Below are 24354 nucleotides of genomic sequence, written 5' to 3'. Positions count from 1 at the left end.
AAAATTATAATTTAGTGCAATAAACAAAATCAACTAATGAGTGAAAATTAAAATGGTGCTGTAGGGTTGAAGCTATTTAATGGGAGAATTAAATTTGGCCACTATAGGATACATGCATTTGTATTTGTATATACAAATGCATGCCATACATTTCACATTTTTATTAGTTAGATATTACAACCAAGTATCCACTTCCTTCTTCATATTTATGCAATACTTTGTGTTGGTCTGTCATATAAATTCCTTCAAAAACAATTGAAGCTTGTGGTTGTAAGGTGACAAAATGTGAAAATGAGCGTGGATACTTTTTCCAATCACCACTAGCTTGTTGTTCTTTTTTCTCATTTCAGTTCTGTCCCATGCTTCAGTTAAAATAAGTAATCTAATATGGTGGACTATGGCCATGTTTTACTAAAAGGGAAGAGATACTCAAAGCGGTTTGACAAATAAATCTGTAAAACCAGGTGTCAGAGTCAAATGTTTTTTAATTTAAAGAGTTAGATTATTTTGTAGTAACAGTAATCTTTCGATTTATTTATTTATTGAGTAAACAGAGCTAAACAAACTGAGAGCAGGGAAGCCCATGACAACAGCCCATGAGGAGAGAGTTTATTAACAGTTGTAAAACACCTCTACCCAAGAGTGAAAGACCCTCATACAACCTGATCACTGTAATTGGAAAAGTAAGCTCCTATCTGGGACTATAATAGGGAAAAAAGCATCAAAAGCAAAACATGTATTTAAAGACTGTCAGTGCTTCTATCATGGCATCTTTATAGAATATTCTATAGAATATTGATTCAATATTGATAAACTTTTCAAAAGCCAAGCTTCCACTTCAATAGATCATAAGATATTCTCACCCTGCGAAATTTACTCAAAAATATCTAAACTTTGGAAAGTTTTGAAATGTATTTCTTTTGTATTTTTTTTTTTTTTGTAAGTCACAGAAAGCTGATTTTCAAACAGGACTTTTAAAAGGCACTTTCAAACAAAACTTAACACACAGGTAGTTTTACCATATTTGCTTTTCTCCATTAAAACTCCATTAAAAAATGACTGGATACCATCAACATTCACATGTCATTCTTTATTAATAACAAACAGGTAAATAAGGAAAACAAAACAGTACATTTCTATGAGTCTTAGAACAAATTTGTATTTCAAGATTGGCCCTTCTAAATATATATACTTATTGCTTTATAAGACATTTAACAGCAAAAAAAATGTACATTAGAATTTTAAAAATGTTTGACTTTGGTTGCTGTCAGGTAATTATTTCTTGTATTTACAAAAAGTGCAATATTTATAGTAAATATAGTCATATGAAATTTAAGTGTTAAAGTTTAACAATGTTTTTCTGATGGCATATTGATAAGAAAAACTACTGTCGTTCTTGTGCGCTCTGTAGAAATTTTAGACCCTAAAATGGAGGGAAAAGGTCAAAACTTCGGTTTTGACCCTTTGACCCAGTTTTAAATCAACTGATGGATGGTTGAAGACAGAGTGGAGAAGTCAGTCAGTTCCATGTAAAATCCCACGTATTCAGATGTTATTAGGCAGTGTTATTTGTGATCAGTTGTGGTAAGTTGCCCTCAGGCTTCGCTGATGATAAGTTATTCAAAGCTTCTGAACAGACCTCAGTCACTGGATGTTGTCATTTTCATTTTTGCTGCCTCCAAACACAGCTCTACCCAGAGCGATGAGACCGAAACCCACAACTGCAGCTGCACCAGCCGCAAGTACAACCTCACCGGCCTTCTGCACCTGCAGGGGAAGAGAAATTCTGCTTTAATTTATCTGATTTATTGTAGTTACTTCAGAAAAAATCCTTCTAGGTATTTTTAAGAGTTGGATATAAATAGATACCCAATCTACAGGGGGATCATTTAATTGATAAATGAATTAAACGATCCCTCTGTTAACAGGATCTGTTAACAGGAACTAAAAAACGGGAACATATAACTAGTTCTGTCTTCACTCCACTGGCGTTCTGTTCGTTACATTGATTTTAAAATTTTGCCTTTGGTTTTTTAAGAGTTTTAATGATTTTGTCCCTTCATATTATAGGATCATCGAAAACACCATTGATACACAAAAACACTAAGGTCAAACAACCAGTTTAGATGTTCTGAGGTCCATTCCGAAAAGAAGGGGTGCCTTCTCTGTTTCAGCCCCAGAACTGTGGAATAAGCTACTGATTTTAAAGACCCATCTCTACTCTTTGGCGTCTGAATTAAATAGAGCTTGATATCTTACCTTTTTTATTTTTATATTTTTTATTTCTTTTTGAAATAATGACTTATTTTATTCATGTCTTGTGTTTTTTTTTTCTTTTACGCTACTGCTATCAATTACTTTGTTCTTGCTGTGCAGCACTTTAGTGTAACTTGTTTGCTGTAAAGTACTATATAAATAAAGTTGACCTTGACATTATCATGAATGTGCAGTTGTATGCAGGTCAGCTCTGCCTACATTAAAGTCCCCACAGCCCGTTTGCCCCTAAAAAGCTCCTAAGCTACTTGCAGATACACCTTTGTTCAACTTCCTTCTAAATTAATGTTTTAGGTTTTACATTATGACATTGAAATAATAGCTTCTGCTTAGCCATTGCAGGGTTATTGGATCTTGTGCCTTGTTGTTTTTCTGGGGATTTCAGTTTCCTTCCACTTGTCAGCTGGTGCTTATTGCACCCTGTAACTTTCATCCTGCCTTTTAATTATTTCAAATGTCCTTTTTCTCAAAACTTGTTTGTTCTCAAGCATGTTTCTCTGCTTAATAGTATACTTTTGAGTATCTAAGGTCAGAACTACTCTCCTTTAAATCATCATTAATGTTTTTCAGGGAACTGTACATTACTTAATCATTATTCATGCCCATGGCAGGTTTATATTTAAAATTATTTCCAACAAACAAGATGTTTTTTGTATAGAAATTGAAACGGGCATCTCTCAATAAAATGTGAAACGAGTATCAATTGAAAGTTTTTTTATTCACGTTATTCAAAAACTTTTTATACCCTACTCAAATATTAATGGAAATTGTTGAGTATCATTTTGCATGTCTTTACTGGTATTTTGACAATTTATCTTTGAGCTCCAACTCTTTGATGCTGGAAGTCCTCCTTGCCATCACTCTCATCTTTAGCCTCCTCCAATGATTCTCTGTCAGACTGAACACAGGACTCTAGCTGGGTCACTCCAAAATCCTAATATTACTTCCACTCAGAAGAAATCTGCCAGGTGTATGAATAATTTTGCGATTATATGTTGCTGAACTAAGAAGTATTTTTTCTGTTGCTTAAAGGAGTACCAAATTTATTAAGCTGAGCTGGAGCTGATAAAAAAAAGTTAGTATTCAAGTATAATTTTGCAATTTTAAATGCATCTTTTAATTTTGGGGGGTCTGTTGTGATGGCTTAAAGTCACCACTCTGTGTTCTCCCTTATGCTGATAACATTTATGAAAGGGTATTATCTGTAATTTGTGTCTGAATTTTAGGTTTTGCAATTTAACACAAAGTTATTTCTTGGAAGAGACAGGCAGAGCTGTAAATTCACTGTTAAAGTGCATGCTATATAATATCACATGCTAGAGCCAGAACCAGAATCATAAATGACTCACTGCCGGGTCTCCAGGTTCTCCTGACTTCCCCCTCCTCACTGGATAACTCAACATATAAATTTTCACTATTTGAACTCCTATTAGAGCTGGAAACTTAGCAACCACTACTTTTACTTCGAGTGGTCATTGTGTTTAGCGTTGGTGTCAGAAGTCGGCATTTCTGAAATATTGTTAACTGTCTTAGCTAACTCGGCTGTGTTCTTGGCTGCTTCTTCTTTTTCTTGTCATGATTTTTCTATACATCTTTCTTGATTTTAGTCATGAAAATGAACAAAACCTGCTGTGATCTACAAACCTGAACACAGTTAAAAAGAAAAAAGTTGTAAAAATGATGTATAAAGATGAAGCAGATGTGCTGTGGTTCTTTGGTGGTATTTAGTGTCTTGGGTTCTTTGCATAAAACTCCTAGCTGCCTACCTGCCGGGACTCTGCCTTGCCATAGCGCAGTTCGTTGACAAAGTGCTCGCAGTTTCCCCTGATGATGCAGTACGGCAGCTCCAAACCAACCATATTACAGGCATCATGCACAATAACATAAGCTGGACGGGGTATGTAGTTATTGTCCAGACTGTTGTTTATCTCCCACTTGTTTGTTCCCACCACATCCCAGAGCTCCTCCTTCTTAACAACTGCCTTGTCGTACAGGACGGACATCATACTGCTGTTTCCTGCACCAGGGACTTCAGCTGATAAGACACAAAGAATAACAGGAAATTATCATGGGGGCACTTAGGCCTTGGTTTTTAGACCTTGTCTTTTGTGATTTTAGCACTATTTGCAGGTTAAATCCAAATGATTTAACTGTAATGTAGCGGATGAAAAAAAGTGCTGGCAGCTAACTATTCAATTTAATTCAGTTTAATATAGTTCCAGTTCACAAGGCTTGTTAGCTCAAGTCACTTAACAAGACAAACACATTCAGTTCGGACACTTATAGATGGATGGAAATACATTGCAGTTCAATCATAGTTACAATATAAATGCAGTTTATAGTACCATCTGGTAAAAGTTATATTATTCCAGGAAATTGCATCAAGTCGGCTTTGCAACGCTCCTGTGGAAGCATGTATTGATGGTGGAAAGTTACAACTCCTTTATAACATAAAGAAGCTACTTGTGCTGTGGTCCAACTGCTTTGATTTGTCAGTGATGTAAACCCAAATTTAACTGTGCTTTAGTTGCTGTTTTAAAAGCCATTGGGATTTTCTGACAAGTACTTAGACTAACTGCTGGTAGCAATTCAAGCTAACATGGCAATTTTCTGCATGTTGTGCTTTCAAACACTTTCAGAACATGCTAACTAATAGGTTTCATAGTACTGTGTCTGCGACTGGTACAAATCAACACAAGTGCAAAGAACAGTTTATTTTATTTTGGTTATCACTAAATTGTGTGCACAAGGCAGCCATATTGGACTTTTGTGTTAAGGTTGGTAAAAAGAACCTTTAAATTTAGCTACTTGAAATTCTGATTTCTCTGGACCTGTTGATTAGAGTTTATATAATAAAGTTTTAACTTCTAGGTACAAATGAAGCAGCGTCAATGAATATTATAAATTTTCCTTCTTCTTTTCTATTTTAGCAGTTGTTTTTATGATTTTACACAGCAAACTGAAGAAGTTTTAGTCTTGTTGTCCTGCTGTTTTAAAATGTCTGTAAAGAAGGTATATTTTCTAACACAGACCCCTTTTCAGCTATCAATAAACTTGTTTCAGATTAAAACAAATCCAAAATGAATCTATTTTTTATTGTGAAAAAGCACACGCCCCGTGAACATGTGGCCTGTCATAAGCTGCTTTTTCTCCAAGCTGGTATTTGGAAACCAGTTCTGTGTGTGTTGACTAACTCACAGGGTGGTGCCAAGTGAACGACGAAGCCATCACCCACATAAACAGCCCAGTGCTGATAAGAGCCACGGAAGATCTCAATCAGGTCCCCTGGCTTTGGTTTCTCATCATACTGGGGTTGAAAAACAGACAGAAAGAAGTTGAACGTTGCAACAAAGGTTTTTTTTCTCAACTTTTGACCTAACTGGACTCCAAGAGAAGAGGTGGATTTAACAATCACAAGACTTTTACAATAAATGAAATATATACAGTAAAACTATGTACACCTAATACCTTGTTTTTCTACTATGTACAATAATCCCATTATGTTTTACATATTTTCCAGTGCTTGGTCACACATATATGTAATAACAGACAAGTTTCAATTTAAATACACCAGTCTCACCAGTGTTGGAGCCATTTCAGGGCTTTTTTTAACCTGCCGAGGCTTGAAATGCTTTCACTTTCACTAAAGGTCTGCAGAGACAAAAAACAACCTTTAATACAAATTCCTTTAGCAGCTCATAACATAGGATTTTCAGGACTGATTCTAGCATAGGCTAATCGTTAGATAAAACCACCCTATCCTGACGGGGCATACACATCAATAATTTACAGATGTTATTCTTTAATTAAAAATTACATTTAATTAATGTTATTATTAAGATGCTCCATTGCTGAAAACATTGTGTTATAGGCGATCACAAATTTTCTACAACTGATTTTTATCATGAAACAGCATTTAACGCAATTTAATGTGTGTTTGACCCGTTTAATAATAGAAATTGCTACACATGAATAGATGTACAACAATATAAATGGTTTAAATAGGAGCATGATTAGCGCATTGCCTCCCAGTTTTAAGTATAAATCATTAGTAGGCACAGCTTACAGCACAAAAACGTGAATCGATGCGAATTTCAATGAACGGGTGTGTGATTACATCATCCCGGTAAAAGCATTTAGAAGGTTCCGATGCGTCCCTTACCTCAGACGATGGGTTCTGATCCTGGTTCCGTGAAGTGCCACGTTACCGGTGTCGCTGACAGTAAAGATCAGCTGTGACCATCAGCTGTTAGCTCTAAACACGTGACCTCAGTGGTAAAAAAAATAAATAAAAACGACGTCACCGAGCAAACGTCACGGCGCATGTTTATTCATTTTATGAGATGTGAATATCTTGAGTAGAGCGTTATATAGTGAAATAATGTTGATAATGATGGCGCTGTCTCTTTTTTATTACGGTGGCATACCAATTCAGTTTTTATTTTACAGGAATTTTGAATAAATAAATAAACTAAATGTAAATAACATTACATTGCCTTTTAAATAGCTCGTGCTTCTTGAACTTTGTCCACATTTTTATCACGTCTTAACCCAAATTTGAATGTATGTAATTGGGATTTTATGTCATAAAACAACACAAAGAGGATCATCGTGAAGTGAAAGAAAAGCGCTGTGTGGCTAAACTTTTTCAACATATATCTGCAAAGTGTAGCATGCATTTTGTATTCAGGCCACCTGCGTCAATACTTTGTTGAACCACCGTCTCTATGGTTACAGTTGCAAGTGTTTTGAGGTGTGTCTGCCAACTTTGCACACGTAGAGACTGAAGATTCTGCCCATTTTTCTTTGCAAAATAACTCAAGCTCAGTCAGATTGGATGGAAGGTGACTGTGAGCATTAAATAGAAAGTACTGGAAAAGATTCTCAGTTTCATTTAAGTGTGTACTTTGACTGGGCCATTCTAACAAATCAACATGCTTTGATCAAAACCATTCCACTGTAGCTCTGGCTGTATGTTTCTGGTCATTGTCCTCCTGAAATGGATACATTCAACCTACCCCGAGCTCTTCACAGCTTCTACCAGGTTTTCTTCCAGGATTTCCTTGAATATGGTTGCATCCATCTTCCTATCAACTGTGACTAGCTCTCTTGTTCCTACTGAGGGAAAATATCCCCACGCCATGATGCTACCAATACCATGTTCCATGGCTGGGGTGTTGTTTTTAAGATGTCAGTTTTGCACCACACATCATGTTATGTTAGTCAAAAAGTTAATGTTTAGTCCCACCTGACCAGAGACCTTGTTTCACATGTTTGTTATGTGCCCCAGTCACTGTAAGTGGGACTTCTAATGGCTGGCTTTCTTCTTTACCCCAGATTTATAAAATGCATGAATAGCTGCTCTGTCAACAGACTTTCTCATCTGAGCCAAAGCTTGTTTGCAGTTGTGCCAAACTCTATCTAGTTTTTTGATGATGGTTTCAACAACATTGTGTGGGATGTTCAAAGCTTGAAAAATTATTTTATAACCTAATTCTTCTTTAAACTGAAAGCTGCGAATCCTTCAGCAATGTTTGTTATCATGAATTGCTTAGATAGTCGAAGTAGAACAAAACCAGAGGATGAAACCGACTCAGCACACAGGATAAGACGGTAAATGAGGTTTATTTCTACTGTAGACTTTGTTTAAGGAATCTTGAGCTGGAGTTGTCCAGAAGCCAGAGGAGGAGGAGGTAAACCCAGGAATCCAAGGAGAGAGATAGAGAGTACTGGTGATGAGAATATTTACAGTGCAGTCCTTAGGAGGGAGTATTACCAGATGTTGGCAGGCAGGTAGGCAGATAGGCAGGTTGACAGGCAGGAGTCCACATAACTGAGGTTATGTTCCAGCAAAAGTCTGTATCAGCAGCTACCTTAAGAAGCCCATGAGCTCATTAGGAGAATGCGTTGCAGCTGCAGACAATGAGCTGCCAGAACCAACCAGAAGGGGAGGAGCAGAGATCCTACATTTGTTGCCTTATATTGATCATAATTGTTCTGTTTTCTATGCTTTCAGCTTCCATTTGTCTAAAATAATAAAAAATAATAATACTTTATTTTAGATTGTGTTAGTGTTTAATTCAGCATTCTTACATAGCTAACAAATTATACTAAAATAGAACATGTATTGCTTTCCATCATTGTTTTAAGTGAAAATCCACATTTATTAAAAGCATCATTCAATATCATTTACATTTTCAGTCTCTAATTCAACCTCTATGACTTTAGTCAAAACTGTCCAAAAAAAGGCCATGTGTGTGTAGATTATACCCTTTGAACTCTGGTTATCACTCATATGATTATTATTGACATGTTGTAACACACAGCAAGGTTTTATCAAGTGACTCACAGCATGAAATAATGTCAGTCTGCTAAAAGTGAGATTCTGATGAGAAAGCAGCAAGCTGATGCACCGGACTGTAACTGTATGTTAATTTGCAAAAGGTGGACTAACATCAGTCCACTTTTGACCGACCAGAGCTAATCAGAACGGGTTAGACCTGTCAGGATCTGCCATTTTGGATTTTGTTTTGGTTTTGTGTTTGTTTACTTTTCACTTAGGTTTTTCTGTTCCTTTGGGTTTAGTAGTTATGTGTCTATTCCTTCCTGATAGTTGTGTTTTCTCTCCTGCCCCCTAGTTTTAGTAGTTCTTTCTCCTCTCGCCCATAGTTCCCTTGGTGGTTGCTTTCTCATTTATTTATTACTTGGTTTTCTCCTCTGATTATTATTATTATTATTACAGTTCTCTTGGCTTCTTTGGGTTTTCTAGTTTAGTTTCTCGCTTGGTGTCTCTGTGCTTGTTTACTGTTAGGTTTTTGTTTCTGCTGCATTCTTCTAGTTTATTAGTTCCCCTTTTCCCTTTGGTTTAAGATCCCATTTTGTTGTTATTTACCCAGTTGCTTGTTTCCCCTTAAGATTAGTTGTTATTTCCCAGCCTAGCTCTTTTGTATAGTTCCTCATGTCCCTACTTTGTCTAGTTAGTGTTTCTTCCAGATTTAGTTTTGTGTTTTATGTTGGGGTTTAGATTATATATGGTTCCTTAGGTCTGTTTTCCATTAGTTTAGCTTTTCCCCGTTCCCCTGTTGAGTTCTTCCTAGAATTACTATTTATGTGAGTTTATGTTTAGGTTTCTTTCCCTAGAGTTGTCTGTAGTTTAGTTTAGTTCTCCCTTCCTGTCTCTGCATTCTGTAGCTCCTGTTCCCATAGTAACTAATTCCTTTAGTTCCCTTCAACTGGCCTGCGCACCTTCAATCATTCACTCTGATTACCGACCTCTCTCTTGCCCATTGTCTCATCATTCACTTCCCCCGTATTTATACTCACCTGTTCCCAGTGTTCCCTGTCGCCACGTCTGCAATGGTCCCGGTTCTCAGCCAGTGTATTTCCTGCAATCTATCTGCTTTCCAGTCAGTATTGCTCCAGCTCATTCCAGTGTCTCATGCTAAGTTACCATCACCTGTAAGTTATCCTCATTCTCCATTAAACCATGACCTCTGCTACAATCTTGCTGCCTAGCGTCTCTCTGCATCCTAGTCCGACCTCAACATCAACCTTGATAAGACCATAATTTATTATGTATTCAAAGATGCACAGAAAGGGAAGATGGTAATCTGAGTTTAACACACAGGGATATTTATTTCACTTAATAGGATCAAGTTAAAATCGTCTCCTTAAACTCTGATAACGTCATTCAAATGGTATATTATCACTCTGCAGACATTACAGTAATTACTGGTCAGATGAAAGTCACTGCCTGAGTCACCTCCAGCTTGGTGAGAGGACTCTGTCCTTTGACCTTACTCATGATCTTACATGTGATGTAAAGATTGGTTTTTTGGACTGTACTTGCTACATCTCAATGTTTTTAATTTTATCCCAGTATTAGGGTTTCATGCATTGAGGCATGTCAGGTCACCAGAGAACCACATGTCTGACACACACCAACATGTGCTGTCAAAATCATGAGGAACCTTTATTTTGTGGGTGAAAACCACAACACTTACCACAAGTTTAATGTAAAAAACAAAAGCTCAGGCAGATAGTTGGAAAACTCACCCTTGTTGAGATTCAAGATTTAAAATTTTAGGCTTTAAAGTGGGCGATAGCCTAACGTTGTATCTGCACTTCTTTACCACATTGTTATATAGTTATAATGCTGTAGCTGTAACACGTTCTGTGGTTAGAAATAATCACTTATATTCATCTATCCATCCATTGTCTCCACCCATCCAAGGTTTGGCTCTAGGAGGTAAACCCAGATATCCCTCTTCTTAATAACGCTATCCAGCTCTTTCTGGGTGATTTTAAAGTGTTGCCAGACTAAACAATGGCTGTTGACCTTCCAGTGAGGTCTGGGTCTGCCTCCGGGTCTCCTGCCAGTTTGATGCACCTAGCAAGCATTAAATGACTACAGGCCTGTCACCCTGACATCTGAGGTCATGACATCCTTTGAGCGACTGGTGTTGAAGCACCTGAAGGACATCACAGGCCCCCTGCTGGACCCCCTGTAGTTCACCTACCGGGCAAACAGGTTCGCAGATGATGCAGTCAACTTGGGACTACACTTTGACCACCCAGGGATGTACAGGTCCTTCTCAAAATATTAGCATATTGTGATAAAGTTAATTATTTTCCATAATGTCATGATGAAAATTTAACATTCATATATTTTAGATTCATTGCACACTAACTGAAATATTTCAGGTCTTTTATTGTCTTAATACGGATGATTTTGGCATACAGCTCATGAAAACCCAAAATTCCTATCTCACAAAATTAGCATAGTTCATCCGACCAATAAAAGAAAAGTGTTTTTAATACAAACAACGTCAACCTTCAAATAATCATGTACAGTTATGCACTCAATACTTGGTCGGGAATCCTTTTGCAGAAATGACTGCTTCAATGCGGCGTGACATGGAGGAAATCAGCCTGTGGCACTGCTGAGGTCTTATGGAGGCCCAGGATGCTTCGATAGCGGCCTTTAGCTCATCCAGAGTGTTGGGTCTTGAGTCTCTCAACGTTCTCTTCACAATATCCCACAGATTCTCTATGGGGTTCAGGTCAGGAGAGTTGGCAGGCCAATTGAGCACAGTGATACCATGGTCAGTAAACCATTTACCAGTGGTTTTGGCACTGTGAGCAGGTGCCAGGTCGTGCTGAAAAATGAAATCTTCATCTCCATAAAGCTTTTCAGCAGATGGAAGCATGAAGTGCTCCAAAATCTCCTGATAGCTAGCTGCATTGACCCTGCCCTTGATAAAACACAGTGGACCAACACCAGCAGCTGACACGGCACCCCAGACCATCACTGACTGTGGGTACTTGACACTGGACTTCTGGCATTTTGGCATTTCCTTCTCCCCAGTCTTCCTCCAGACTCTGGCACCTTGATTTCCGAATGACATGCAGAATTTGCTTTCATCCGAAAAAGGTACTTTGGACCACTGAGCAACAGTCCAGTGCTGCTTCTCTGTAACCCAGGTCAGGTGCTTCTGCCGCTGTTTCTGGTTCAAAAGTGGCTTGACCTGGGAAATGCGGCACCTGTAGCCCATTTCCTGCACACACCTGTGCACGGTGGCTCTGGATGTTTCTACTCCAGACTCAGTCCACTGCTTCCGCAGGTCCCCCAAGGTCTGGAATCGGCCCTTCTCCACAATCTTCCTCAGGGTCCGGTCACCTCTTCTCGTTGTGCAGCGTTTTCTGCCACACTTTTTCCTTCCCACAGACTTCCCACTGAGGTGCCTTGATACAGCACTCTGGGAACAGCCTATTCGTTCAGTAATGTCTTTCTGTGTCTTACCCTCTTGCTTGAGGGTGTCAATAGTGGCCTTCTGGACAGCAGTCAGGTCGGCAGTCTTACCCATGATTGGGGTTTTGAGTGATGAACCAGGCTGGGAGTTTTAAAGGCCTCAGGAATCTTTTGCAGGTGTTTAGAGTTAACTCGTTGATTTAGATGATTAGGTTCATAGCTCGTTTAGAGACCCTTTTAATGATATGCTAATTTTGTGAGATAGGAATTTTGGGTTTTCATGAGCTGTATGCCAAAATCATCCATATTAAGACAATAAAAGACCTGAAATAAATATTTCAGTTAGTGTGCAATGAATCTAAAATATATGAATGTTAAATTTTCATCATGACATTATGGAAAATAATGAACTTTATCACAGTATGCTAATATTTTGAGAAGGACCTGTATGCCAGGATCCTGTTTGTGGACTTCAGCTTGGCCTTCAACACCATCAACCCAGACATCCTCCACCAGAAGCTCATGCAGCTCAAAGTCCCGGCCTCCACCTGTCAGTGGATCACCAGCTTCCTGAAGGACCGGCAGCAGCAGGTGAAGTTGGGGAGCATCTTCTTCCACAAAAGAACCATCAGCACCGGCGCCCCTGGGGGATGTGTTCTCTCCCCACTCTTCTCCCTTTACACAAATGACTGCACCTCAGCGGAAACATCTGTGAAACTTCTGACGTTTGGAGATGACACCACCATTATTAGACTGATCCAGGACAGTGATGAGTCTGCATACAGACAGGAGGTGGATCGGCTGGAACACTGACCTTCCCTCTATCCAGGACTGGCTAACATCTCTGCAAACCCCAAACACCCTGCACATAAAGTCTTTAGGTTTTTACCTTCAGGTCAGCGCTACAGAGCGCTGTCTGGTAAAACCAGTCGCCACAGAGACAGTTTCTTCCCCCAGGCTGTTTCACTGATGCACACTTGACAGTCAGAGTTCCAGAGCAACACCATGCATACTTGGACTGATCTTACATTATATTCTTTTGTAAAGTCTGTTGTGTAAATATGTACATAAAAAAAAAATATTTTTTTTTTTATTTCCACTATTATATATACCAAAAAAACAAAAAACCCTCACTGATATCAAAGCGTACCACAGTCAAATTCCTTGTTTGTCTGTACAAACTTGGCAATAAAGCTGATTCTGATTCTTAAGAGAAAGTCAGTTTAAGTCTGTCGTTCTCAGGATCTCATTCTTTAGGTCAGAATGACAATAGGCAAGTGTTGGAATGTAGACGGACCGGTTAAATTGAGACAAGAGCTTTTATTTAGGCTCATCCCCTTGAGACAAACACTGGCAACATGAGTTCCACCAAAACTTTAATATATAATGAAAATAGGTATGCTATGTATGCACAGAAGCTATATTTAATCTGTCAATACAAAAGCCAAGACTGCCCTCTCAACACACAGAACAATGGGATCTTTAATTTACAATTGTGTGCTAATTTCAGATTTTGATTATGCTGGCTACAGGGTAGTTTCCCACTTCATACCCATATTCACAAAACAAAATAGGACCCAAAAAATGGCAGAATTTCCTCTTTTTCTCAACTTAATCATATCCAAATTATATCTGCATTTAATGCAGAGCTAACTTTAATGCACAAGCCTGGAAGCCACAACTAATCTATTTCAAATCTGCATCCAATTACATATTATCCCTTTTTTTTCCCACTTCAATTTCGGACATTTGTTTTGTAGTTATAGCACTTTAATTTTACCAACATTCTGCAAGGTGTCATACCTTCAACTACATCTTAAGACTTAAATAATTGAGGTTAAAATTGAGATTTTAGATTAGAACAAAATGCATTCATGGCTTTACACACCACAGCGGACTCAGCTGGAGGTTTTTCATCTGTTGTGAAAACTTAAAATTGAGTAAACCTGGTTTCAGATTTTACTTGCAAATGAGCTAATTTAAGTTTCTGTTGGTCCATTTATGTTACTTCGGAAATTGAGTATAAATGATTGTGATTACACACGTTTCTTAAGATATGATCAATAAATCACCTAAATAGAACCTGCCAGGCAACCTGAAGTAGCCTAAAAAGCAACATGGCTTGCTGTAATTCAAAAACAACTTTGAAACAAATTTATGTACATCATTCAGTCTGTAAAGTGTTGCATAGTCATTTCTAAGGCTTTGGGATCAAAGTGAGAGCGATTTTCCACAAAGGTAGAAAACATTAAAGGCTTGTATACCTTTACAGGAGTGGCTAGCCTTGTAAAATTACTTCAAAAAGAAGTTACAACTCATTCAGGAGTTCACTAAAGAACCCGGACCAACATCTAAATCACTGCAAGCCCCACTGAACTTGGTCGAAGCCAGTGTTTATGATTAAACAATAAGAAAAAAACTGGGAACAATGGCCTCCATGGTAGAGTTCCAAGGTGAAAGACCACTGCTGAACAGAAAGAACACAGCTGCTTGGAAAAATAACACAGCAGGACAATAATTGAAGCACACTGGCAAGTCGTCCACTGAAAAGCTCAAACAAAAAAAATAACAAAATGAAGGTTTTGGACTGGCCTAGTTAATGTCTGGGCTTCAAACTAATTGATATGTTGTGTTGGGACCCTAAACTGTGTGTTCATGGTTAAACTCCTCCACTGTGGCTACATCGAAACAAATTCTGCAAAGAGGAGTGGGCCAAAATTCCTCCACTGTGATTAAAAAAACTCATTAAATAAATTAATGAGCACCTTTATTATCACTGTACCTAATACAATAAAATTAGTAGAACTGGTCCAACATGTTTCCACGAATAAGGCGTGGAGGAACAATATGCTAATCAAATGATACATAATTAGATACATACCTTTTAAAATAATCATTTCCAAACATCTTGTTTCAATAAGTATTTAAACTCAATTCACTATGGCGCGGTGCTTTTCTTTAAAAAATAGCTTTTGTTTTTTATCCAAGCTATGTTTGTCTGATATTAAGATTTGTGTGATGATATAAAACATGTAAGTGTGGCAAAGAGCAAAAACTGAAGAAATCTGTATGAGGTTGAAAACATTTCAACAGGTCTTTAAATTTGTTTAATGGTCTGCAGAGATTTTAGGATCAAGCTTCTGTACCGATTTGCATCTGTCTTATCTGAGATTGACAACTTGTCTTTTTATTGTTTTGTTATGTAACTGAATCAAAAGGTCTTTGTTTGTACAACATGAACAGCTCAACCTGCCTTTCTTGTTTTCAGTTCATTTCAGTTTTATTTATATAGCGCCAATTCACAACACGTCGTCTCAAGGCCCTTCACAAAGGGTCTAGAATGGTGTAGGGTTGTTGAAGAGGTTAGAATAAACTACTGAGTGTTAGAGTTTGGCCATTTTAGAATGGGCTATGTGTAGGAGTACTAAGTAAATAATAAACTGATAAAGTTTGTCCATCTAGAGCCCACTGATGGTCATTGTTATACTAAAAACCACAATGATTGGGATACCTCCCTCTGTCAGACTGATTATAACCATTGGAAAAGAGAAGGGGTCATACAGGTAGCAGAAATGGAGGGTGTGTTTGGACCTCAACCATAACTGAGCCGGTTTAGGCTAAACCTGACTCCCCCTTGATCCATTCATACAGATTTCAAGTCAGGCACATACATTCCCATTAATCCTAACTATCAAACAGTGCAGTCAGATTGCAGTTATTTATTCAAAATGGTTAAAAAGTTTTTCTATTGTTGGAAAATATTCATGCTATGCTTATAGGATTGTTGTGGCTATGTTTAAGTATGTTTAATAATGTGTGAAATAAAATGTATTGTGTAACGTAGAGGCCTCCAAACAGGCTTATATTTGTGTGTGTTGGACTTAGATATCATCTGCCCAGTAACTGAAGATCTTTTTGGATGTGTCTCTGTAAATCTTCTGCCTAACGACAAGAACATATTTCTGTATGTAAGAGTTCTGCCCTATGACAAGAAGATATTTGTAGAAAAACAGGAAGTGCTGAAAAGTCATGTCAGAAGTGTCAGACAGCTCCAGATATTAAATCAGACAGTCGATTAAAATGTATGTTTTCTCATGTACAAGTATACGCCTGGCTTTTGAATAAAGACTGCTGTTCTTGGGGAAGTAATCAGAAGTTTCGGAAGTTTCAGAAGGATTCGGACGATCTTCTAGGCATCTAAAGACTGCAGTCTCTGTGTTTCTTTTATTACTTTGATTTTTATTAATAACAGTATAGGAGGTCTTAGCTTTACCAAACAAACGAGCATGCAGGAGTTTAGGGATAACTCCAACACTATCTAAGGAAACCCAGCAGATTGCATCGAGTCAGTGACTTATACTTTCTTTACATAAAAAAATTAAAATGGCTGTACATTCACATGCATGTACATACTGTTCATCTAATCCTTATTTCATTTCTTCTAAAGTTTATTTACGATGTGGGCGCTTAAAACAGAAGTCAAATGTCTTGTTTGTGCACACAGTCTTGGGCAGTAAACCGATTCTGATTAAATAAGAAAAATAGTTAACAACCACAGTAACCACTAGGTGTCGCCAGTGATGACGCCTAGCGGTTATCGTGCTTCCGATTTTTTAACGACAAAAGAAGTTCCATCTTCCGGCTGTAGGCCGTCCAGCGGTTGTATTTTGTTCTTAATTTAAACAAATAAAAAACGCCGAAAGCTCCGTCTAAATCCCCGACTCGAAGCTCTAAAACTGAGGGACGGGTTTGATGCGACGCCTCGGTGTTGAAGGAGCGAGCCATGTCTGTGGTTTTCGACGGGAGTCCAGTGAAAGCGATGCAGAGCTCTCATAGCCACACAGGTCGGACTGCTCTGAGGTAAGAGGAGCCCCCTCCTGGCAGGACACAGACACCCCCAGGAAGCGCACACATGTTCTCTGTCATGTGTTCATGTCGAAAACCCGCTGCAGCAGCTGAGGTCCAGTCAGTTCGGGCTGGATGCAGCTTGGTTCTGTCTGTTTGTGTTGCAGCTGTTCCGTATGTGGCTCCACGGCTGACAGATGATTATCATAGGAGGGAAATTCATCTCTCACACTGGCATATAACAAGCAATACTACAAATAGATTCATTTACAAAAATGTTAATAGTATTAAATTATGTGAGAAGATAAAAACTGTACAATTAAGAAAAAAAAAATGCTAAGAAAACACCTGCTAAACAATTCAAGCAGTAATAATCTGAAGAAACTAAAACAAATCTTTAAATATAGGAGTGTGAAAGAAAGCATTTATTCATATCTCTGGTTCTTTTTTCCACGTTTTAACATAACCTGAAATCTGAATTATTTTATTAGGATTTTATGTGAAATAATTGGGAAGTGAGAGGAAAATTTGACATCCGTTTGTGTTCAGCCGCAATACTCAAATGTAGCCGATTCTTCTTTGCAAAGCAGCTCAAGCTCAGAGAAAGTGAAAGGAGGGCACTAATTTTTAAACTTGTCACAGTTTCCTGTTTAGGTTTGGTGGTGCTGTTCTAACAAATGGGTGTACTTTGATACAAGCCATCCCACTGCAGCTCTTTGTCCTGCTAGAAGGTGAATCTCCACCCCAGTGTTCGGTGTTTTATAGGTTTTATTCCAGAATTGTCCTGTTTTTAGCTCCATCCGTCTTCCCATCAACTCAGACCGCTTTCCCTGTTAGGCTGAAACAAAACATCCCCACCCCGGCATGATGCTGCCGCTAATGTGCATCACAGTGTTTTGTTGTATTTGCAGGTTGTTGTGCAGTTTTCTAACCAGAGCACTTCTTTCACGTTAGCTGTGTCCACTACATGGATTGTGGGCAACTTTAAATGGGGCTTCTTTAAACCATACAATAATGTATTTGTACTGAGATTAAATTATACACAAGTGAAATAATCAATTAATGTGCAAATTGGGTGATGTCTGAAAGCCTTTGGTTGGACTGGATTTTATTAAGGGGTATCAGACTAATCCTGTTCCTCAGGGCCCACTGTCCAGCATGTTTTAGGTGTTTCCCTGCTGATGCACACCTAACTTGAATGAATGGGTGATTAACAAGCTGGTTAGCACTAGATGGCATGGTGAGGAGATCATGCAATCATTTGAATGAGACGGATCTAAAACATGCAGGACAGTGGTCCCTGTACAAGTACAAAATGTGAACAATTACAAGAGTTACTTTTGCAAGGTATTGTATATTCTTCTTGTTTATTCTGGTTGTTAGTCGAGATCTATCTTCATGGTTAACAGTATAGATTTTTCTCCTCTTCAGCTCTATAACTTGCTCTAGCTAATTGTCCCACTCCCATCCCATTCTTTCCCTTGCAGTGCCCAGGAACTCTCCCAGGAGATCAAGTCTTTCATCAGTGGCGTCGATGCCCTTCAGGGTCGGAAGCTCAGTGTCAGGGAGCACGCCCGGTGCGCTGTGCGGTTGCTGCGATCGGTCCCTGCCTGCAGGGGCGCCGTGCTGGAGCATCTGAGGGGCGTGTATGATGAGCACGTGTCCACGTTTCTTCACAACCTGGAGACGGAGGGAAATGCCAGCTCTGGAGCGTCCTCCAACCTGGAGGACATCATTCAGGTGGGGCTTCATTGAGGATTCCTACGCAGCCCTAAAAAGTCTGGAAAGGTTTTTTTATTTTTGGAATTTTTCCAAGTAGGGATGAATCTGGAAAAATGACAGCTGAGTATAAGAAAATGGTTGAGCTTGTACGTTTTTTTCTTTGTTAAAAAATAAAATTAAAGGGCTTTTTGTGTGCATTTATCATATCGATCAAGCCCTGAATCACTGATTTGATGTTTTAGTTTGCCGCTTTATTGATCATTTTGTGTTTTAAGTTACTGTGAGATAACTTTCAGATAAATGGATTTAATATAAAAATGATAAAAGAACCATTTCACAACTTCTATGGACTCTAGATCCTCTCGGATTTGGAATTTTAAAAGCGTCCATGGTTTCTGTCTGGTTTAAATTGCGGTAAAAACTTATGGCTTGTATTTAAAATAAACATCATAAATAACGTAGAGCTGATCTGAGTTGCTTCGGATCTCAGAAGAAGCAGTGAAATGATCCTGAAACAGAGGCTAAATTTAGGATTTCTTTTTTTAATGATTTGCTGAACAAACAGATGATTAAACACAACTTGGTAAATGTTTCTTAGATTTCTGGAAATTTAAGGAATGGTTTTAAGGAGATGTGTTCAGGATATCAAATATTTTTTTAGATTACTCCGTTATTCATTTTTTTCTCCTGTGTAGGAGGTTCATGGCGTCCTGTCAGAGTTCATCCGTCTCAACCCGCGAGCCTGGGCACCGCTGGTGTCTACCTGGGCTGTGGACCTTCTGGGCCAGCTGAGCAGTAAGCACGCAGGCCGCAGGGTGGCCCCCCACTCCTCCAGCCTCAATGAGCTGCTGCAGCTCTGGATGTCCTGCGCTGCCACCAGGTCCCTCATGGAGGCCTACTCCCAGTGTCTGGCTGCCATGCTAGCCTGGTGCCCCGACGCCTGCGTTGATGCACTGCTGGACACATCGGTTAAACACTCACCTCATTTTGACTGGGTGGTGGCTCATATCGGCTCCGCCTTCCCAGGAACCATCATCAGCAGAGTGCTGGCCTGTGGGCTGAAGGACTTCTGCTCCCATGGGGGCAAGGATCAGGGACTTCTGGTGGAGAAAGGCAGCAGGGTGCCGAAGATTGGCTCCGTAGTCGGAATCCTTGGGCATCTTGCAGCTCACCACTCTGACAGCATCAGGAAGGAGCTGCTCAGAATGTTTCAGGAGAGCTTGACTCCATCCACCCCTCTTTCTCCCACTTCCTCCTCAACATCTTGGGAGGCATCCCCTCAGCTTCGGCGTGCCGCTGTGCCGTTCCTGCTGCAGCTCGCTGCCATGTCCCCTAACCTGTTTGGTGCTGTGTCTTCAGAGCTGGTGGAGATGTTGCGCCCTCCGGTCCTGCTCCAGCTGCAGGCTCTGCTGCAGGGCCTCCCCCGAGAGGAGCTGGATAACATGCTGGGGCTGGCCGTCCACCTCATCAGCCAGAGTCCAACAGGGGGTGCCCGGGTGCTCAAATTCCTGGCAGACACGGCAACACCTGCTTCAGTCATCATCTCTGGTCCTACACCATCTCCTCACGAAGGAGTCAGAGAAGGTTGTGACCGCCTCCTCCAGATGCTGCTCCTGCATCTTCACAAACTCGTCTTCAACCGCTCAGATGGGGCAGAGGTCAGCCCTCTCAGTTCAGCCTCCTCTCAGCCACAGAGGGTCACCCCTTTCCTGGAGGAGCTGCGTTCACATGTCGGTCAGCTGTGTGCAGAGACACTGCGCTTGGAAAGGAAGCGCCACCTCTGGCTGCATCAGCTGCTGTGCCTTCTGTCAGTGTACGGGGGTCCTAGCGTAGCCACCGAGACCCTGTGCCAGCTTCTTACCCAGGCCCGAAACCCAGAGGAGTTGGCTCTGGCCTGGCAGCTCCACACAATGCTTTCCTCCTGCATGGCTGGGCTTATTCCTGCCGCAGTGGCTCACTGTGTGGCTCAGATTCATACACACACGCTGGGGCCCCGTCAGCTTCGGCAGCTGCTGCTCAACTTGGCTGCCGCCATCCAGAGCCAGGATGAAGAAAGGAAAGGAGCAGCAGGAGCTCATTTTTCCATGGCCGTCCAGATTGGCTCAGCGATCTCTGGACACCTCCACGATTTTGGCCCTCTTCTCCTCCACGGCAACACAGGTGTGTCTCACGCCGCTGTGCGCCTCCTCTCCTGCAGCCCGCTCCCTCGCACCTCCTCCCCTGCACACCTGCTCCTGCTATCCCGAGCTGCCGTCACTCATTTCTTCCTGGCGCTGCGGAGGAGAGGGGACGCAAAGAAGGTGGGCAGAGACGTGGGGCAGACCGGTGAGGCCGTGAGCTGTTCAGTTCTGCTCCTGTCCCGGTTTGCAGCCTACTCCCCTCTCACTCTGAAAGCGATCCTTCAGCAGCTGGTGGAGGGGGCGCTGCACAAAGGCAACGCTGACCTGTTCGGCGGGCAAATCGCTGACATGTCTGGAGCTCCTGTGGCTTCACCGTCTGTGTCCCCTGACCTGGGAGCCTCTCTGCTGGACATTAACTGTCGGTTCGGTACCACAGTGAATTTTTCCGGCAGCGTGTGGTCAGTGTTCCATGCCGGAGTGATTGGAAAGGGACTAAAGGTTCGCACTGCTGCAAACCTACCTGATCCATCAGCAGTCATCCAGGTGGGTTGATGATACATTGTGGCACTCAAAGCTCATAGCGTTCGGGTCAGAGGTTTACATTCACTCATTATGGACGCAAACATATCTTAATTTTGAGTTTTTAATGATTCATTTAATCATTATTTTTTCCTGGAACTGTAGACAATTTGAAAAACAAGAATTGGGTGCACAAATTTGAATTTATTGTGGATTTTCTTTCATCCAAATTAAGAAAAATTAGACATAACCTCAAATATATTCATACACGCCCACTAATATTTGGGAAAATGTTACTTGCAGAGACACTACATGCTTTTTGTAGCAACATCAACAAGTTTCTAGCCGAACTCTGGCTAGATGCTGGACAGCTCTACTTATCAGAATATATTGGTTTCCTGGCATGGACTCTGGTTTAAGCATAGTTTGAAATATTTCCCCTGGAGTTGAGGTCAGAGCCATTACAGCAGCTCATTGTTAACCGGCTTTATCTGTTCCAAAACCAGACCTGATGTATGTTTGGGATCAGTGTCCTGCTGATGTTGTCATGCTTCATTATTCTGTTCCATGTTATGCAAGGCACAAGTACCACTGGTAGCAGGCCAGCCCCACAGAAAGCTGCCACCAACATGCTGGACAGTTAGTACAGTGGTCTCAGGTTTGAAGCCTCACCGTGACTCCTTCAAACATACTTCATGTCACTGGTGCCAAACAGCTTAATCTTTAATATATGACAAACCTTACCTCAGTGTATTTAAGCATAGTTGATATTTTTTCAAGGGGATAGAGGCCAGGGTCGATCTTGATGTTCCTCCCTTTATCCATTCCAAAGCCAGTTTTGATATTTATTTGGATATTTGACCTGATTGTGTCCAAGTATCGCTCGTCTGACCCAAACTGTCACTCTCCAAAGAATATAAAGAACATTTAACTGTGTTGTATATACCCTCGTTTAGATTAGGACAAATCCACAACATATTGAAACCTGGAAAAACTGAGTTTACATAAATGATTAAAAGCTCAAATTTAACTGAATGGTTGGTTGTCCATATAGTACTTGTTTCCTTTTAATATAACCAGACCTAAAATGAGAAAAAAACAGTTGTGTAAAAAGTGTTTGGTATGAATTCTCTCTGCAGAACATCCAGACTCTACTGGCTGTTATAGTCCAGTGCTGCAGTTCGTCCAGCTTCAACGGCTCACAGTCGCCGTCTGATCCCGACGAGCCGCAACCCATCAACGCAGAGGCAGCTAAAGTCGTTGCAGTCACGCTGGTGGAAAACGTCTGTCCAGACGTGGCCAACGGGGAGCTGTCCTGGCCCCCTGAGGAGCATGCCCGCACCACCGTGGAGCGAGACATATACATCAGACGGTGCTTTGAGGCCCATCCAATCCTCTTCCCCCTGCTTCAGGTGGTGGCGGCTGGACGCCCGGCTCTTTGCTATTGCTCAGCTGTGCTCAGAGGCCTCCTGGCCACTCTCCTATCCCACTGGGAGGGTTCCCGCGATGCTTTGTCCACTGACTCTCCCTGGCATCTGCAGGCCTCCTGCCTACTGGTGTCCTGCATGGGAGAAGGCCAGCTCCTGCCACCTGTGCTGGCCAACGTCCACGAGGCCTTTGCCCATCTGACTCCGTTCGAGGTGAGGCTCCTGCTCCTGGCTGTGTGGGAATACGTAAGGGGCAACGGGCCGCTGCCCCAGAAGTTTGTTTTCAGTTCAGACAAATGCATGTTCTGCAGGGATTTCTCACGGGACGGGGATGTGTCCAGATATGTGGCACCGATCCACAGCGTCCTGCATAAAAACGTTGACAGACTGGGACACCTGTGCTGGCGGTTTCAGCTCTGAGACCCAGAGGGCGGATAAACTGTGAAAAACAGCTGATGCGACAGCGACTGTAAAACAGGAGCATTGCTGTCATGACACTTCAAGCAGTGGACTGAAAGTTCAAAAATGTAGAGCTGTGTGCCGAACTTTGTGTTTATCTCTTGCATTATATTTTCAGTATATCTGGCTTCTGAGAAACCCCTGGGAAATTGCTCAACTGTGATATATGTTGATAGAAAATTAGTTTATAGTCTTAATTTGTTATTTTGGTTCAGAAAAAAACACTTAAATCTGGTTGTTTTGTTCTGTAAGCATGCTTTCTATCTTTTGTTATACACACAAACGTGTTAAAACCACATTGCAAAATAAATCTCCATTTAATCCTAAATAGCTGCTGCATCTTGCTGCATCGGCAGGAGATACTGGGGATCATTACGCTATTAATCCTTAGGCAGTGAGCAGGACAGCTACCAAATTAACATGCTACAACTTGAGCTGGTATAAAGCATGGTGATGACTACATAGCTGGTCTTTTAAAGAAGCTGCTTCAGTTTATGTGGAGGACCAATCTTGGCATAATTAAGAATAAATTCAGAAATAAACAGCTTGATAAATGAATTACTTGTATTTACCCCCAACAGATTGCCTCGAGTCCATTTATTCCCATCTTTCTTTCTTTTTATATATATACGCTGCTCAAAAAAATAAAGTGAACACTCAAATAACACATCCTAGATCTGAATGAAAGAAATATTCTCATTGAATACTTTATTCTGTACAAAGTTGAATGTGCTGATAACAAAATCACACAAAAATCAAATTTATTAACTAATGGAGGCCTGGATACAAAATTAAAGTGGAAAAACACAATAGAGGCTGATCCAACTTTGATGTAATGTCCTTAAAACAAGTTAAAATGAGGCTCAGTATTGTGTGTGACCTCCACGTGCCTCTGTGACCTCCCTACAACGTCTGGACATGCTCCTGATGAGACGGCAGATGGTCTCCTGAGGGATCTCCTCCCAGACCTGGACTAAAGCATCCACCAACTCCTGGACAGTCTGTGGTGCAACGTGACGTTGGTGGATGGAGCGAGACATGATGTTCCAGATGTGCTCAATCGGATTCAGGTCTGGGGAACGGGCGGGCCAGTCCATAGCTTCAATGTCTTCATCTTGCAGGAACTGCTGACACACTCCAGCCACATGAGGTCTAGCGTTGTCCTGCATTAGGAGGAACCCAGGGCCAACCTCACCAGCATATGGTCTCACAAGGGGTCTGAGGATCTCATCTCGGT

General features: G+C 40.8%; 2 protein-coding genes across 3 annotated transcripts; one reads left to right on the top strand and one right to left on the bottom strand.

The window, feature by feature from the left end:
* Positions 1-1071: 1071 nt before the first annotated feature.
* Positions 1072-6558, bottom strand: LOC124859960 (phospholipase A and acyltransferase 3-like). 2 transcript variants are annotated; one of them, XM_047352882.1, is made up of 5 exons: positions 6437-6558; positions 5855-5925; positions 5473-5581; positions 4041-4309; positions 1072-1767 (listed from the first exon to the last, which is right to left on the bottom strand). In XM_047352882.1, the coding sequence occupies exons 2-5, from the start codon at positions 5867-5869 to the stop codon at positions 1645-1647; spliced, it is 516 nt and encodes a 171-aa protein (XP_047208838.1). In that variant the 5' UTR covers positions 5870-5925; positions 6437-6558; the 3' UTR covers positions 1072-1644. The 2 variants fall into 2 exon arrangements, with proteins under 2 accessions (XP_047208838.1, XP_047208839.1); XM_047352883.1 differs by lacking the exon at positions 6437-6558 and adding an exon at positions 6341-6388.
* Positions 6559-16620: 10062 nt separating this feature from the next.
* ints5 (integrator complex subunit 5) lies at positions 16621-23445 on the top strand. The gene is made up of 4 exons (XM_047352944.1): positions 16621-16885; positions 18358-18610; positions 19288-21255; positions 22371-23445. The coding sequence occupies exons 1-4, from the start codon at positions 16809-16811 to the stop codon at positions 23076-23078; spliced, it is 3006 nt and encodes a 1001-aa protein (XP_047208900.1). The 5' UTR covers positions 16621-16808; the 3' UTR covers positions 23079-23445.
* Positions 23446-24354: the final 909 nt, after the last annotated feature.

Source organism: Girardinichthys multiradiatus, chromosome 23, assembly GCF_021462225.1.
Source record: "Girardinichthys multiradiatus isolate DD_20200921_A chromosome 23, DD_fGirMul_XY1, whole genome shotgun sequence".
Taxonomy (NCBI): domain Eukaryota; kingdom Metazoa; phylum Chordata; class Actinopteri; order Cyprinodontiformes; family Goodeidae; genus Girardinichthys; species Girardinichthys multiradiatus.
This window is presented reverse-complemented; position numbering and strand designations above follow the sequence as displayed.

Excerpts from the sequence above, each read along its gene's own strand:
- LOC124859960 (XM_047352882.1), bottom strand. Across the intron at positions 4,310-5,472 it reads CGTTCACTTGGCACCACCCT|CTGAAGTCCCTGGTGCAGGA; the intron begins GTGAGTTAGTCA and ends GTGTCTTATCAG. Across the intron at positions 1,768-4,040 it reads GCAAGGCAGAGTCCCGGCAG|GTGCAGAAGGCCGGTGAGGT; the intron begins GTAGGCAGCTAG and ends CTTCCCCTGCAG.
- ints5 (XM_047352944.1), top strand. The coding sequence starts at position 16,809 with ATGTCTGTGGTTTTCGACGGGAGTCCAGTGAAAGCGATGCAGAGCTCT. Across the intron at positions 16,886-18,357 it reads ACAGGTCGGACTGCTCTGAG|TGCCCAGGAACTCTCCCAGG; the intron begins GTAAGAGGAGCC and ends TTTCCCTTGCAG. Across the intron at positions 21,256-22,370 it reads ATCCATCAGCAGTCATCCAG|AACATCCAGACTCTACTGGC; the intron begins GTGGGTTGATGA and ends TTCTCTCTGCAG.